The sequence below is a fragment of the Podarcis raffonei genome, chromosome 8, assembly GCF_027172205.1.
Source record: "Podarcis raffonei isolate rPodRaf1 chromosome 8, rPodRaf1.pri, whole genome shotgun sequence".
Taxonomy (NCBI): Eukaryota; Metazoa; Chordata; class Lepidosauria; order Squamata; family Lacertidae; genus Podarcis; species Podarcis raffonei.
The window spans coordinates 45,604,847-45,622,306 of record NC_070609.1 but is presented as its reverse complement, the minus strand read 5'-3'; the positions used below and the strand labels follow the sequence as shown (position 1 = coordinate 45,622,306).

Sequence of the window (17,460 nt, the reverse complement as noted above, 5' to 3'; positions counted from 1 at the left end):
ATGACCGCGATGATGGGAGTTGTAGTTCAGCAACATTTGGAAGGCCAAAGATTCCCCACACCTATTTCGTTTCTCAGCAAAAACAAAGATTGTATTAGGAAGAGCTGGAGATTCTATTCCACAGAAAGCCCCAATTAAATCCCTGGCACCTCCAGTTAAAGAAATCAGGTATGTGATGGAAAAGATCCCCTCCCTGAGACCTTTCCAATAAAGGTACGAGAACACTAGAGGGTAGGTGATAAATAATCTGATGTGGTAGAGAGTACCTAGTAATGTATGTTTTGAAATGAGGTACATTTCCTAAATGACATGCAAACTATAGATACAAATGTGGGGTGAGCCAATGGACATGGGAGGGGGATCACATACAGAATACAATGGTACCTCGGGTTACAGACGCTTCAGATTACAGACTCTGCTAACCCAGAAATAGTACCTTGGGTTAAGAACTTTGCTTCAGGATGAGAACAGAAATCACGTGGCAGCGGCACGGCAGCAGCGGGAGGCCCCATTAGCTAAAGTGGTACCTCAGGTTAAGAACAGTTTCAGGTTAAGAACAGACCTCCAGAACGAATTAAGTTCGTAACCCGAGGTACCACTGTAGTCTACTAAAATGTACTTTTTGTGAGTCTGCCTTTAAAGGTGAACCAGAAGCTTCAGCAGGTATAGGCCCTGCTGGATCAGACCAAAAGCCTGTCTAGTCCAGTATCTAATTTCTCAGAGTTGCTAAGGTAAAGTCAAGTCAGGTCAAGTCAGGTCAAGTCAAGTCAAGTCGAGTTGCTTCCCTCTGGGAAGCCCACAAACAGGACAAAGCTCACTCCTACCTCCATGACTGGTACATGGAGACATACTGCCTCTGATCCTGGGGGTAGCCATCATGCCCATCATTTGTAAATCTCTTGTAAAACCATCTAGTGGCCACCATTAAATAATAATAAATAATGGTGATATCACCTAATTACATCCTAAAACATAGATCATAGTTTAGAGGGATTATCCGAGCCGCACAGGAGTCCATTTCTCTTCTTTAGGGATAGAATGCTGATCAAGAATCTGGCAACCATGAGTGATCTTAGGGGGTCATCATCATTTAATAGATATCTCAGTTTGGCTTCATTCGTATCATCGGCAATTCCCTTTAGATATTGAGCAAGAAACTTGCTCCTGGCCGATGAGTGAAATGCACAATCAAAAATTATGTGATGCAACGATTCCGGTGCCCCACAATTACAATCACATAAGAGCGATATCTGTCCATTGGAGAATCTATTTCTCAGCACGTTCGATGGGAAGGTGTTGAATCTTGCCTTTACAAAGGCATAGCTATGAGCCGAAGAAGTTAAGGAATTCAAATAGTTTGGGAGCCTTAAGAGGGGTAATAAACCAAGGTTTAGAGGTGAGCAGGTACCATTGCCCAAGACCATTTTCTGCTGCAAGTCCATCTCCTCTAGTTTACAGGTTACTGTTCTTTTAGCTGGAACTATATCCTGCTCTAGTAATTTGGATGGGGAGATTCCCATTTCCATAATTTTCAGTTGTAAATTTATTACCCATGGGCTCTGGAAATCATCTCTCCACATGCATTGTATCAAGTACAAGTTTGGGAGATTGTGCCATAGAGATAACCAGTGACAAAGTATGTGCTTCCACAGAGCGTTTTCCAGGGATACAATATTAAGTTCCATGCGTGGTGCTGGATTACTTACACAGTTGGGCAGTTTCAATATCCCTCTTAAAAACTGATTTTGAATAACCTCTAGGTGGGATAAGTTGACAAAAGTCCCCCAAATTGAGATGGCATAAGCAATTGTCGGGATCACCTTGGCCTTGAAGACTTTCAACGCCGATGGGATATGAAGGGCCCCATCGGTGAAGAAAAATCGCAAGATCGCCAAGGAGATAGCTTTGGCTCTATTTGTAACATAGGCTACATGGGCCTTCCATCTAAGGTTATGTTGTAACCAAACTCCCAAGTATTGGAATCTATAGACTTGTTCGATGACTCTCCCATCAATTCTCCAATTATGGAGTTTCCGGCTCTTTGAGAAAATTAGAATTTTAGATTTCTCATAATTAATTGTAAGGGAATTTGCGTTACAATATGATCCAAAAAATTTTAAGGCCCTCATAAGACCTACTCTAGAAAAAGAAAGGATGACTGCGTCATCCGCATATAGTAACAAAGGGCAGCGATAAAGTGCTAGGCGGGGTGCATGAATCCTTTCTTGAGCCTCTATTAGGGGAGTCCTCATGTCGCTTATGAACAAATTAAACAGGAATGGAGCCAATATACAACCCTGTCGGACACCTCTGTTAATGGGAATTGAATTGGTGAGATCGCCCTCCGGGGTGAGTCTCACTCTAGCCGCTGAGTTCTCATGGAGTTTGATTATTAGCCAGAGAAGCCTTCTGTCGATGCCCCAGCGGGTGAGTTTTTCCCAGAGGATGCTCCTGGAGATACTATCGAATGCTGCCTTTAGGTCAATAATAATAATAATAATAATAATAATAATAATAATTTATTATTTATACCCCGCCCATCTGGCTGGGCCTCCCCAGCCACTCTGGGCGGCTTCCATAAAAACCAAAAATACAGTAAAATATCACACGTTAAAAACTTCCCTGAACAGGGCTGCCTTAAGATGTCTTCTGAATGTCAGGTAGTTGTTTATCTCTTTGACATCTGCTGGAAGGGCATTCCACAGGGCGGGCGCCACTACCGAGAAGGCCCTCCGCCTGGTTCCCTGTAGCTTTGCTTCTCGCAATGAGGGAACCGCCAGAAGGCCCTCGGCGCTAGACCTCAGCGTCCGGGCAGAATGATGGGGGTGGAGACGCTCCTTCAGGTATACTGAATGCCACACAGAGTTGGCCACCCTTTGGGGTGGAATATTTCCAGGCAAGATGCTGTAAAATTAGAATATGATTTATTGTTGACTGTTTTGGGCGGAATCCAGCTTGTTCGGGCCCAATTAATTTTTTCTCTTCGGCCCATTGAATAAGTCTGTTCAACAGGAAGCGGGCATACAGTTTCCCCACTATTGAGAGCAGACTGATATTTCTGTAATTCCCCGGGTCATCTGGTGAGCCCTTTTTGTGGATTGGAACGATAACAGCGTCCTTCCATACTTCTGGGATCATTCCAGAGTTGTTAACGGCATCGAAGATGGTTGCCAGGGCTTTGGCCCACCAGTCCGCGTGGTATTTTATAGCTTCAGCCGGGATCAGGTCTGGTCCAGGCGCTTTCCCTGTTTTAAGTTTAACGATCAAGTCATGGATGTCTTCCGGATCGGTGGGGGGCCAGCAGTTTAAAGTAATGATTTTAACTTGAGGAACCATGAAGAGTTTGTGATCTGGTTACTTGAAGGATTGCCTGACTCTGCCCAGGGTTTAAGATCAGCCACTGATGCCTTGCTCACAGGGCTTTTTCAGTGGTGACCCCATATCTATAGAATATATGTTAAAGATTATTTTCCCCAAGTGTGCCTTTGGTCAAATTAGGAGCTGAATATTTAAACTGGTATTATTGTCTATTTAAATTGTAACATTTTCTCCCCCATCAGGATTAGAAATAGTTTCATTCTGCTTATTTGGGATTGTTGTATATGACTTTTATTTGTTTGTTTTGTTTCTGTTTGTTTCTAAATATACTGATTTAAGAGATTTTTATTCTGCTGACTGGAAGATGCCCTGAGTAAAGTTTCATTTTTAGAAGCAGCATATAAACGATTCAAATAAATATGCCTCTTCTCTGATCTATGTGCATTTTTTTGAGAGTTGAACATAGCCTACTTGCATGCAGATGGGACTTGCTCCACATCTTTGCAAATCCAACCTTTTCAGGTTTTTAAATTGCACAGAGTGTGAACATGTGTAGGGCAGGGATGAGCCTCCAAGTATTATACTACTCCCCACCTTAACTATGTATTAAAGGACTTACAAAGGAGGGACGTGTATTTTTTGCCTGAAAAATTACTGACTGAAGCTTCCTAACATTGGACATGTGATTTTTGACAAGGGATGGGGCAGAAAGTTGATTCAGAGGCAAATGTAACTAATTTGCACTGTCTCAAACAATGTGAAAACAGAACCACCCTTCAAGTTCCCTGCTTTTCTCTTTTTTCACTACAGTTCTCATGCCAAGTAATGTGCACAAAAATGCACATATTTGTGAATATAACATTCATAAATGCCTTGTATTATGGAAAATTGCTTTACAAAAATGTGTGTACTAGGGGAAAAAAGCATTTCAAAATGTGCAAAGTAAGATAAATTCACAAATGGATGTGGAAATGTGGAGACCAGGATTCAAAATTAGAATTAAATAGAAATTGAAAGGAACCAAAATTGACAGATTTACCTTGGTATTGACAGATTTTCTTGGTATGTGTCTCTTTCATACCCCTGCCATTTAGGGATGCATGTCTCACATTTTACAAGCTCTGTGCAGTAATCAATACCCATAAATGGGTGTGTCCATAATATTATGAGCAAAGTTATGTGTTTTATTTTCTTCACCCACTTTCTGTTCTTTTCACCACTGCATTTTATTCTCAAATAACTGAAATGATGAGAGCATGACAATATGCAGAAGACATAATGTTAAAATGTTGTCATGCCATTAGGACCGAAGTTCTGTGTTTATTTTGGACAAAAGGGCTGGTGCTGGAATAAGCCTTATAATGATCATTATCTTATTTACAACAGATAACACAGCAAGTGTTTATGCGAAACGCACAAGCTTCAACCGGCAGACAAAGGATTTGTATTCTCTGCCCATCGTGATAAGTGATGGTGGGAACCCGCCACAGAGCAGTACCAACATACTCACAATCCGGGTGTGTGGTTGCGATGGAAATGGACAATTAATCTCTTGCAACCCAGAAGCCTATGTCCTCAATGCCGGACTTAGCACTGGAGCTTTAATTGCCATCCTTGCTTGTATTGTCATTTTGTTAGGTAAGGAAATCTTAACATTTATTTTCCTCTCCCTTTTCTTGCTTCTCCTCCTTCTCCCTTCTCCATCGAAATACAGTGTGTGATCCTACAAAAATATGTTGAACTAAGTATACACCAAACTGAGCACAGCACAGCAGCCACATCTTGGTGAATCCTGATTTTTTGTAGTGCCAAACAGGCACCATGTGCCTTTAGTGTCTAAAGTCTCAAGATTTCCAGCATAATCTCAGGAGTTCCACCATCCCCTTGACGGAGAGGGCTCATAAAGGCACCCGATCAGGGTGTCAGTGCCTGGTGTGTTTCAAATCCAGAAAGGAGCTCAGATTGTTTTCCAGACATCCAGCAGGCATATGGGAAATTAACCTGTTAAAATACAAATTCACCCTGCAGTGGGCTCTGCACATCTCTGTTCAAAATGGATTAGATCCAAAAGTTTTGTTCTATTCACAGAAAGGCTTTTCATGCACAGAAGAATTCTGTGAATGGAAGGACAAAAGAAGGCCTTCCATAAGCAGAACTCACTTTCTTAGAACAGAAGCTCATTATGTGAATGGAATGGAATCTTTGGATTCAACCCAGTATTTCTGCCTGTTATTCTAAGATTTGCCCAGTGCACAGGAAGATTGCTTCTTTCACTTGCTTTTTAGTAATAATAATAATAATAACCTTCTCATTTCCTCCATCAGTGATTGTAGTGTTATTTGTAACACTTAAACGTCAGAAGAAAGAACCTCTTATTGTTTTTGAAGAAGAAGATGTTCGAGAGAATATCATTACTTATGATGATGAAGGTGGCGGGGAAGAAGACACTGAAGCTTTTGACATTGCTACTTTGCAAAACCCCGACGGCATCAATGGATTTATTCCTCGCAAAGACATAAAGCCGGAGTACCAGTACATGCCACGGCCAGGGCTTCGGCCTGCTCCAAACAGTGTTGATGTTGATGACTTTATCAACACAAGAATACAAGAAGCAGACAATGACCCAACAGCTCCTCCCTATGACTCTATCCAGATCTATGGCTATGAAGGAAGAGGCTCAGTGGCTGGTTCACTTAGCTCGTTGGAGTCAGCAACGACAGATTCCGATTTGGACTATGACTATCTACAAAATTGGGGACCTCGTTTTAAGAAACTAGCAGACTTATATGGCTCCAAAGACACTTTTGAAGACGATTCTTAACAATAAAGTTAAAATTTGGCCTTAAGAACTGTGTCTAATGTTCTGAGAAAAAGAAATCAGAGGAAATGTAAGCAGGTATTTTTTTAAAATAAAACAAGAAAAGGTTCGTATAAAGCATTTTTGGTTTGGTGGGGTTCAGGAGAGTCCTTAAATTAAAAACGGATGTTAAGAAAAAGTGGTAAATACTGTGAAGAACCTTTTCATGCAAAAGGCAAATATAGGAGTTGGTTATCAACTTCACTAGAAGGGGGACAAAAATAACCACTTGTGAAATACAAAATATTTAAGTGAAGGGAAACTCTTTTTAAAAAATAAAAATAAAAAATCATCCTACAATCGGGCAATCTTTGTATGTATGATGAACAACTAAGTCTTTTATGTCAAAGAAGCTTCCACAAATTAGAAAGGATAACAGTTCTGAGCTGTAATTTCGCCTTAAACTATGGACACTCCGTATGTAGTGCATTTTTAAACTTGAAATATATAATATTCAGCCAGCTTAAACACATATGATGTATGTACAGGACAATGTACAATTATAATGTCTCTTGAGCATCCGACTTGTTTCTGCTGACTCTTGTAAATCTTTTTGCTTATACTTTCATCTTAATCTAATACGTGCCAGATATAAAACTCTGTCTTGTTGCAGTGAGAGGCGCCCTATTTCTATGTCATTTTTAAATGTATCTATTTGTACAATTTTAAAGTTCTTATTTTTAGTATACATACAAATATCAGTATTCTGACATGTAAGAAATGTTACATCACACTTATATTTTATGAACATTGTACTGTTGCTTTAATATGCGCTTCAATATATGAAGCAGACTTTGAAATAAAAAAAAATGATTCTTTTTTTACTTCTGGTTTTGTTTATTAAAAATTTAAAGGGAAAGTGTTGTTTCTAATGCTCCATTTACATATGTATATCTCCCCTCACTACCCATTTGACCTTTTAATAGCCCTATTTATTATGCGTTTGTAGTTCAAGATGTCTTGTTAAGTGATTATTTAAAATCAATTACAAGTTGTTTTTTAGTGAAATACTGGCAAGCTGGCAGCTGCTCCAAGAATGCAGTAGCACCTTAAATGTAAAATGAGTCAGCTCTGGATTCAGTTCAGTTTTCCTAAGTATTTTTGCCCTGTTATATGCATTTATCTTTCCTCTTGACAGTCTCACAAATGACTTTATAAATGTGCAGGCATGCACTGTACTTATAATTTACTCAGTGCTTTTTAAGCTGACTATCCATTTTAGCCTTCTGTGGACTGCAAGAGACTTAAATCTCAGCCTGACCCAATTTGGGGACGCATGCCCACTAACAATTTTCTACCCAACTTCTACCTAAGAAATATATTAATTAGTGCTTTGATATTTTAGTAGTTGTTTATTTTAGTTCGCCGGGCAGGTATTGCTGCTTCAATGTTTAGAATATAAAACATTGAAAAATAAATACATAGCTTTTTTATTTAATATTTTCAATGTATTGATTTAATCAATTTTAAAAGGGACTATAGATTAGTTCTGGATTAGTTTAGACAACAGACCAGATTATGTTCATCTATTTGTTTAACATCTGGAAACAAATGTAAGCAAGCTAGATTTTAGATAGCTAGTAGGGGAAGGCCAGAGGTCTGAAAATGTAATATAGAAAACAACCATATCATCAGCAAAGCCCATTTTTAATGTCCCAGAGGAGATTGGACAGGGGGATAAATGCTGCTTCTGTCTTCAACTGGCAGTGAAGAATGCCAATATTGGCAAGAGCTGCATTGCTTATGGTAATTTTCGTTTTAACTTAAAGATGTTGATTTAAATTTTATCACTTCAATATAGTTGTCTTTTGCCATTAAAGGTCTAAGATTGGTAGATGCCCCACTAGTAGGCTTGAGTGTAGGGAAAAAATGTAACTATTATATCATGTCCTATTTCAATACTACATTTTAACAGAATGCACATTCTATATACTTTCACACTCTTTAGTTCAGAGTTCTTTCGTTATTGTTATTATTATTTTCTTATTTTTATAATCCAAAGACTATTTTGCTAGATTTGCACATTTCCGTGATATGAATTAAAATTTTGAAAGCTCGCAATTTATATTAACATATAGAGGAAAAGTGAACTTGCTGTTAAGTGGTCATTTCCACCTTTATCTTCAAAATGACAATAATCTTCATCATAATTTTCACTACTTGATAATGTACTTTTTACTGCGTTGTTAGGCAAAAATGTAACACCTTTTCTATATGCTTCTGTTTAATTTTTAAGGGAAACAAGTATTGTCAATTACTTTTTCATAATTTTAAATATTTGGGGATTTTCTTTTGTCTGTGGTTCTCTCTCTTTCTCACTTATAAGGTTGGAAATAAATTTACTTTCCCGGCTAGTTTTGTCTTTTTTAAATTTAGCTGTCAGAAAACAAATCTGTGTGTAGAACCCCCTTTTTAAAAATTCAAAAATCAAAAGGCACATTTGTGATACTATCTAGGGGAAAGGCAGTAGCTGAGTGTTTTGCATGCAGTAGGTCCCAATTTCAACCCCCCCAGCATCTCTAGTCAGAGCTGAAATTTTCATGTCTGAAGCTCCAGAAAGTTGCGCCTGTGAGTATAGACAAGAAGAGCTAGACAGACCAATGATTTGACTCAGTATAAGGAAGATTCCTGTCTTCCTAAACCTACAAAACCTAAACCTACAAAATCACTGTAATACTTGCTAAAATGTTAGAACACACTCACCAATAATATTGTTAATTATACGTTCCAGAGTTCTGTGGACTACTTGCTGTCATCTCAACAATGACCAGCAGGAATCATTCATGTTTCCTTTTATCATTCAGTTTGAATTTAAGGCTAAGACTTCCTTTCCCCACATGAAGGCTGCCCACTTCATGTGGTTCCTTCTCTAGCAGTCTGGGTCTGTGTAAAGGCTTCCATTTCCTCTGCTACCGTGTTTCACACAGGATGCAAGCTATTCCTGACCTTTCAAGGAAAAAAGAGTTACTTGCAGGATATGCTAAATGATCTATACACCAAGAATTGCTACTCTGGCATCCATGGGCCTTTACTGATGCCTCCATGATCTCCTCCCACCATCTACCCAACTGAAATTAGAGTTGAAAGAAGCATTCTGGTGTGGCTAATAGATTTGGCTGTGGTGAATGCTTGGTCCAGGGTGCGTGTGTCTGTGTTTGGGGCTCATAATGGTTTCTTTCCTCTGTAAATATGCCAAGGGGTCCTAAGGTTGACAACCACTGCTTCTACAAGTGTGGACCTTTATGTGCCAAAAACAGAAATATCCATGAGAGGGAGGTAGCAATTGCCAGAGTCCATTAGGTTTAATGGGGCATTGCCCCACCAACTTCTGTCTCTTCTCAGCCAGTCCCTATCTGGCTGTCTTCTTACCAGTCCAGGGGATGTCATTGGTTGCCATCCTCCTTAGTCTCCTTTTCACCTTATAGAATTAGCAAGGAGGAGTAAGATGGGGACAGTCAAATAGTCCATCATCTAGACCTGAGCGATAGCTCAGTTAGGAGAGCATGAGACTCTTAATCTCCAGGTTGTGGGTTCCAGCTTCATGTCAAGCAAAATATTCCTTCATTGCAGGGAGGTGGACTAGATGACCCTCATGGTCTTTTCCAACTCTATAATTCTTTGAAAATTAGAATTATTTTTTTCTGCTTGTCATTGACTCTGGTACCACCTACTGTTGATTTCCCTGCCTTCCATTCAGTGGTCACCAGCCACCGTTGATCAGCAGCCTTGTGGAAATCCTACAGGCTTGATGAAGTACAAAAAATATGTAGATGGGGACAAAAACAGTCCAATCGGCACTATATCCTTGTTGGGTGTGGAATGAGGGAGGAATGAAACGTGGCAGGCAGTGGGGAGAGGAATGAAATGAAATGAACCATGCTGGAAAACGGTATGGCTGATTGACTGGAATCCTGAACAAGAGCATTGCACACTGTAACATTTCATTGCAGTTCCTACCTGAACTATCAGAAATGGAAGGAAGCTTTTATATGGATTCTGACTTGCATGGGAGCAACTCACTAGCCAGGGTACTATAAAGAGGCCCCTTTCGTTACTTGAGAATACAAACAATGAAAATCAATGCAAATTAATCCAAAATAAATGGTGATTCAAGTAGAAGTCATCTGCAGCAAGATAGCAATAAGCTCTGTGGGCTGATAAGGTTTTTACCATAGCTGGAAATAAGAGGCTCGCTCATATCCATTGCATTGTAATGAGTTTGGCTTTGGTTTTGCAAGCCTCTCAAAGAGAAATGCTGATTTCATGAGACAAAATGAAAGATGCTTTTCAAATCTCCCAAATCAGGGTGACATCACAGCATCACACTGACCTGCATATCATGCATGTTGTTGGCAAATTTTTGTACTCTTAGAAGCATCACCTACACTATTCTCTGATACGGAAGAGAGAGAAAAAGATGATCAGTACTCAGTGTAAGGAATGCTCATGTTTAAAACAGGGGGAGCAAATGGACAGAGGAACTACCACTTCCTAAGCCCTGCCAAGCTCACACCAGCCAGGTAGAAAAGTGTGTGTGTGTGTGTGTGTGTGTGTGTGTGTGTGTGTGTGTGTTCGTTCTGGGGTAGGGGAAACCTCTCTTCTTTTTTAAAATCATCATCATCATCCAATAGCAGTTAAAATAACTGGAGCTAGGGTAGTTGCTTCCATTTCAAGAGTGAGTCTGCAGAGCTTTGAGTCCTTCCCCATCTGCCCCACATTTTGCCCTTATCACCCACGGAGTACTGCCAGCTGAATAATCACAGAAATTGAGCTTTCCAACACCAATGACTGAAGGGTTTCTACTGCAGACCTCCCTCTCTGCCCACAGAAAGTGAGGTCCATCATATCCTCTGCCCCCTGGGACACCCTTCCAGGAGCCCTAGGGTTGCACCCTAAGTGCCTTTCTAAATATTGGAAATTAGACATAGTTATTTTCTGCTTTGATTTAACACTTGAGGGTTGTTACTTGTTCCATGAACACGTTTCCCTATGAAATTTTCTCAGATCCATTGCATTACTGTGACTCTGGTTCACTGTACTCTGTATTCCATTCCTCCTAAATTCTAATTATAAGGAGGGCTTATTCTATTATTGTCTGCAGTGACAGTCAGCAGCCCTCCAGAGTTTCGGACAGGAAGTATTCCCAGGCCTACCTATACATGCTAGGAATCAAATCTGGGGTCTTCTGCATGCCAAACAGATGTTCTACGCTAGTGTGGGCTTCTTGTTGCCAGAATTTTCCCACACACAAAATTCATGGGTGGTGCTAGGGAGGCCCACTTCTTCGTCTACACAATGTGAAGTGTATGGATAAATACCAGAAGGCGACTGAGCTTGAATATTATAGAGAGAGGGAGAAAAATTCCCACCGACTTTTGTAAAGAAAAATAACAGATGTCAAACAGCAAATAGTGGTTTCTAGTGATGGGAAAACACCCTGGGTTGGTCTCCGGGGTGGGGGAGAAACTCAGTTTTGTTTGAATTTTAATGAGAAACTAACCATTTCCCTCTTATAGAACCAAAACACAACTTTTCTTCAAAACTTGCACTTCTCTGATTTTTTCAATGCTGTTTTTCATGCAATATGTAGCAAAATCTATATTTTAGGGGAAAGTGTGCATGAAATACATTGTGTTGTGGGAAATGGCATGCAAAACTGTGTACAGTGGTACCTCGGGTTACAGACGCTTCAGGTTACAGACGCTTCAGGTTACAGACTCCGCTAACCCAGAAATAGTACCTCGGGTTAAGAACTTTGTTTCAGGATGAGAACAGAAATCGCATGGCTGTGGCATGGCAGCAGCAGAAGGCCCCATTAGCTAAAGTGGTACCTCAGGTTAAGAACAGTTTCAGGTTAAGAACGGACCTCCAGAACGAATTAAGTTCTTATTCCGAGGTACCACTGTATGTTAGTCAAAACAGCATAAAATGTATTAGGAAAAAATGGCACTAAAACAATGAATTTGCATTAGGATTTATTCTTAATATGCATTGCTGCAGAAATGTGGGAAACTGCATTTAGGATTGGAAACTAACAAATTATTCCATACCCAGGTGTGCTTAATTCAGATTTAGGTTTGGCTAGCTGAGTTAGTTTCCTAAAGAACTGAAAAATAGTTTAACTAATTCCAGGCTGAATTAGGAACCATTTTCTAATCCCACTGCAAACGCAAGGGCATTAGAATTTCAATTCTAATTCTGTGATGCTCACCTAGGAGCAGAGGAGACCATCAGAAGATTTGTATTCCCAGCCAACTTCGGTAACATCACTAGCATTCACTTCCTTATGTTGGAAAACGAAATGTGTTTCTTTGTAGTTGACTAGGGCTTAAAAGAGCTTCATTAGCACACATCTCCACTGTGTCATCCACATCCTCCTTTCCTGTGCTTAGCTCTTTTGTCACGTCATATCGCATAGCTGGGCAGAAAATGAAGCTACATTCATCAAATACATTATTTATTGTGAGCTCTTTCTCACCACTTAAGATACATGCTGACTACATCCGCACGACGGCCTGTCAACTCTTATCGGAAGGATCGCTTAAAAGTGTTCTGGGAAAAACAGGCTTTTCTCTTTTTTACAACTGACTGAAGGTGAATCTCGTGCCCACAGAGAAAAGCTGAACCTGATTCGATTAGTTACCACTGCAATCAGAGATCTGGGACACTCTTACACCCTGGTTAACATACAGGTCACTAGACTAGATTGCTCACTCAGATGATCCAATAAGGATGATATTCAATTTAAGTAACTAATGCTCAGACTTGGCATCAATACACCACAGCCAACATGGGCACAGCCCACCACAGATGCTTGCCCTGGGCTCCCAAGTGGAGGAGTTTGGGAGCCACCATTTTTATTTCCCACACTGCCCATCAGCAACACTATGTCTGGGGTGATTTAGGAGCTTATCTCCCAGTTGCATGATACTGATCAAAGCAGAGCTGTTGCTACTGCTGCTGCCGCCACCACTAGTGCTAGCCAGAGCTCACCAGGCAAGACAGGGGCATTATTGAAGTTCAAGGACACATTCCTTGACCTAGGGGGCTGCATTTGGCACCTACATCAGATTCCCAAACCCTGCTCTATCAAATGCAACTTCTTAGCCTCTGCACCACCATTCCCAATCATTAGGAAAGTAGGCACATAGTAATCAGTCAAGTATATGTATATTTAGCTCATGCTCATCTTACATTTTTTTTAAAAAAACCATTTTATATTTTTATTTTGACTTATCTGAGTAAGTTTTGTAGCTGGCTAGTGTTGATCCAAATTCCTTCTTTCGCCATTTCTTGGGGGGGGGGAGACGGGGACCAACATTCTCCACAGGTTGTTGACTTAGCTGACATCCTTTTGTGTAAGGGAGACCATTGTTGCACTCATGTTTTGCTTGTTGTCGTCTGATAGTTATTTGTTTGCCCTCTGTGAAAACAGAAGGTTGTACAAGATTGGCTCTTGGCCTGATCCAGCAGGGCTCTTGTATTCTTAAGGATTATTTTTTGTTTGGCCGGTTGGCTTCACCTTTGAATTAAAACAGGGGTGCTGGAACTGGCATTAGCCCGGTTGCTTCTTCAGCTAACTTCCTAATATTTATTAATTTCAGTTAATATTAATTTCAGACTAATATGTCAAAGCTGTAGCCACCTGATGTCTGATACTTATGTTATGAGAACTGAAAAGGACTCTCCTCCAAAATCATAATCAAAGCTGGCATCTTCACTAACATCCTTTCCAAAGGTGTCAGAGACTAACTGGCCATGAAGAACAAACGAAAAGCATATTTAGGGAATGGAGATTAAACTAGCTGTGGAATAAGTTATATGGCTGAGGTTCCCCCACTCCATCCAGCACTTCTGTGGAGGGGCAAAAAACCCTCCCAGAAGTTGTCAAGCCATTGGCTGAGGGTGAGACATTCCACTTTTGGATGAGGGGGTCAGTTGCTTAGATTCAGTAAGGCAGTTAAGGGCTCTCTCTCTCTCTCTCTCTCTCTCTCTCTCTCTCTCTCTCCCCACCCCCAATGCCATTCCTGTTTTTTTCCTTAAAAGAAAGCTAAGGCACCATTGCTAAGGCAAGCTCAGTTGGTTAGAGCATGGTGCTGATAACACCAAGGTCCCATAATGACAGCTGCATATTCCTAGATGGTCCTCTGGGTTGCCTTCCAACTCTGATCTATGATTCACCCCAAGCAGAGCTTGGCTGCAGCCACTGTTTACTTGAAAAGGAGGACCAGAGCTGATGATGTAGACAACATTTCTAGGCAATAAGATGCTGCCTTCAGCTTAGCTTTGCTCTAAGTGAAAATAAAAATGGTGTGAGGGTGACACCCTCGGTCACCTTGTCATATCCCTCCCCCAAAGCCTCTGATATCTCCCCACACCTGCAGGGATGAGGTGGAGTGGCACTGGCAACCTCCCTGTGGTACTGCTATGCTCACTGGGATGGAGCAAGGCAGTACCCAAATCGGGGAAGCTGCAGGTAGACAAAGGATATGTGCACCCTTGAGAGCCACTGCAGTCAATCTGCAGCTCCCCCCCTCTCCCCACCTTTTCCCATGGAGCATAGGATCTCCATTACCAAGAAGGCCCTGCAAGCACTCTGTCCCCTTCCTATGCCACTTTTACCTGCCACACAATTTTTTTCATTTCCTGAAGCTACATGATGCAACCATCTTGTTGCACCTCACCAGCTCTGGATCTGGTCTGTGCCTGGATGGATCATTGCCTGCAGACCTCATTTAAGCCAACCCAAGTTCCCCCCTTCATTAAAAGCAAAGGAAGGATATGAATAAAATAGAGTGAGTAATAAAAAATGTGCCCAGCATAAATTATTTTAATAAAATGACACTGTGGATCTGTAAGACCAAGAGAGGTGGAAGAGATAAATATTTATAAAATGTGATTTTTTACACTGGGATAACCTCAGACAAATAAAACTGACTCTGGGTGAGGAGTTGCAGACTTTGCAAAAATACTGCTTCAGTTCTGAATTCTCAGTATACAAATAAAATCAGTATTTTTTAAGGAGATAGAATATATCTATCTATCTGTCTGTCATCTATCTATCTATCTATCTATCTATCTATCTATCTATCTATCTAGTGTTTTTTAGCCAGTGTGTACACACTGAGGGTGTTTGGCTAGTGTTAACAGCATTCCAGAGTGCAGGCACTGCCACATTCAACTTTTTACAGGTGTAGAGCAAACCTCATATGATAATTGTAAGAGTGCAAGTTCAAGAGACTGAAGCAGTCAAGTAAGCACACAGAGGTAAAGCTGACCCCTCAAGGAAACAGGTCCCAAGTTGTTAATGACATTATATACCAATGGTGAGACCTTGAATTTGGTCTGGTAGGTTACAGATGGAATTCTTCTACCATTGCAAGCAGAAGGGTGGTTCACAAGTTACATTCCATGGGTGTACATTTTATATAAATGCTTACACAAATATTTGAGCTGTACACTTGTGCAGTTATTCACATTTAATGATCAACAAGTTATCATCTGTGTACAAATCAACAGGTGAACACTCTGTCACACAAGCACTTGAGTACGTGTGTAGTGACAGCTTGTACCTATGCTCAGTGAAAAGTGTAAGTCTACAGTGTCATCTATGGTTTTTGCACATTCAACTGGAAGTCACCATATGCAGGAAAAGAAAATCAAGGGGCATGCATGTGTGAAACAGTCCAAAACCTTGTTTAAATGTAGTGTTGTCAAAGTGCAATATCACAATTTACGTGGCTCAAGTGGGTCTTGACAACTTGTAATAAAATAGTAGGGAAGTGGGTGGGTGGGTGGAATTCAACAGGCCAAACTCATCCCTGGGGTTACTTCTTTGAAGTCAGTGGAATTACACCAGGGATGAGGTTGGCTATATGTGGATTTAATGCACTGTGATCTTACACTGCCAGAAATCATAGAAGCTTCACAGGCTGCCAGTGCATATTATTCAGCTTTCATTAATTCAAACTAAGATCAAGCCAATGGATTTAATTTGGATTCTTGATGGAATTGACTGTAGCCCATCTGTTTTCCATCCTCAAAAACTGATAGGCCAACATTTTAAGCGAACATTTTGTTCAAAAAAGAGAGAGGAAGAATCCTAGAAAAACAATGCTGCTTGGATACCACAAATCTTGGTGGCTCTTTTAGTAACGAAGGGGTGGCTAAAGCTCAGGATTTTCGTGCCAGGTTTGTTCCAGTGCTGACTGCAGAATTAGATATTCCTCCCATGTTAGATACAACTGAGATATTTTGCTTGACGAAGTGTTGTTGTGCTCTGGGGCCCATATGGATTCTTCTGGAGTGTGTAAAGGTCATTGCTTCTGTTAATCCGATGATTGCAAATAGCTCCCTGCCATAGCACTTGGTTTCTCCTTGCTTAGATTGGCAGCTTTTTCTTTGACAATCTGGGATTTCTTTTCCAGGTGGATCATTAAGTTAGGTGTGAGCTGCAACCTGATTCTCAGAGATTCTCTGCTGACATGAAACCCTTCTTAAATGAGTGAGGGTTTTGTGCATATGGAGCAAATGAGGGCTGGAGCTACTTTAAAAACAAAAACTCAAGGGGGTGAAAATACATTCCTATGAGTGTGTGAGAGTATGTCTACCATGCCCTGCAATGTAAAATGAGAGCATCCCACAAGGAAAAACATATGCTTTCGATTTCAATAACATAAAAATCATGCACACTGAACTATTGGCTTTTCATATTTTTGCACAGCCCGGATAAACCTAACCTTGGTGCTGTCGACGGTGACCCTTTGCTGGCGGAGGAGCTTAACCTCTTCTTTGCTCGCTTCGAGAAGGAGCCACCTGAGACGCCGGTATTACAGCCACCAGCCCATAGGGGCCCCTCATTCACGGTAGAGGAGCATGAGGTGAGAAAGGTATTGAGGATGGTGAATCCGAGGAAGGCGGCTGGACCTGATGGCATCACTGGAAAGGTGTTGAAGGGCTGTGCGGATCAGCTGGCGAGGGTCTTTACTAAGATCTTCAACAAGTCCTTACACCAGTCTATTGTCCCACCCTGCCTGAAGTCGTCAACTATTGTCCCTCTGCCTAAAAAATCCACAATCAGTAGTTTGAACGACTACAGACCAGTTGCACTGACTCCAATCATCATGAAGTGTTTTGAGAAACTGATGCGCCGTCATATTATTTCCTGTCTTCCATCAACTTTTGACAACTACCAGTTTGCATACAGGGCAAATAGATCCACAGAGGACGCTATCACCACCACTCTCCATGCTGCTCTGTCCCATCTGGAGCAGCCGGGGAGTTAT

At 40.9% G+C, this 17,460-nt stretch overlaps 1 protein-coding gene across 2 annotated transcripts in view; it reads left to right on the top strand.

Moving 5' to 3' along the window:
- Positions 1–6,999, top strand: part of CDH11 (cadherin 11) — a 113,855-nt gene extending 106,856 nt beyond the window's left edge. For both annotated transcript variants that reach the window (XM_053399640.1, XM_053399639.1), the window contains exons 12-13: positions 4,705–4,956; positions 5,643–6,999. In XM_053399640.1, coding sequence (XP_053255615.1) covers positions 4,705–4,956; positions 5,643–6,139 — 749 coding nt within the window. In that variant the 3' untranslated portion in view covers positions 6,140–6,999. The remainder of the gene's footprint in view (positions 1–4,704; positions 4,957–5,642) is intronic.
- Positions 7,000–17,460: the final 10,461 nt, after the last annotated feature.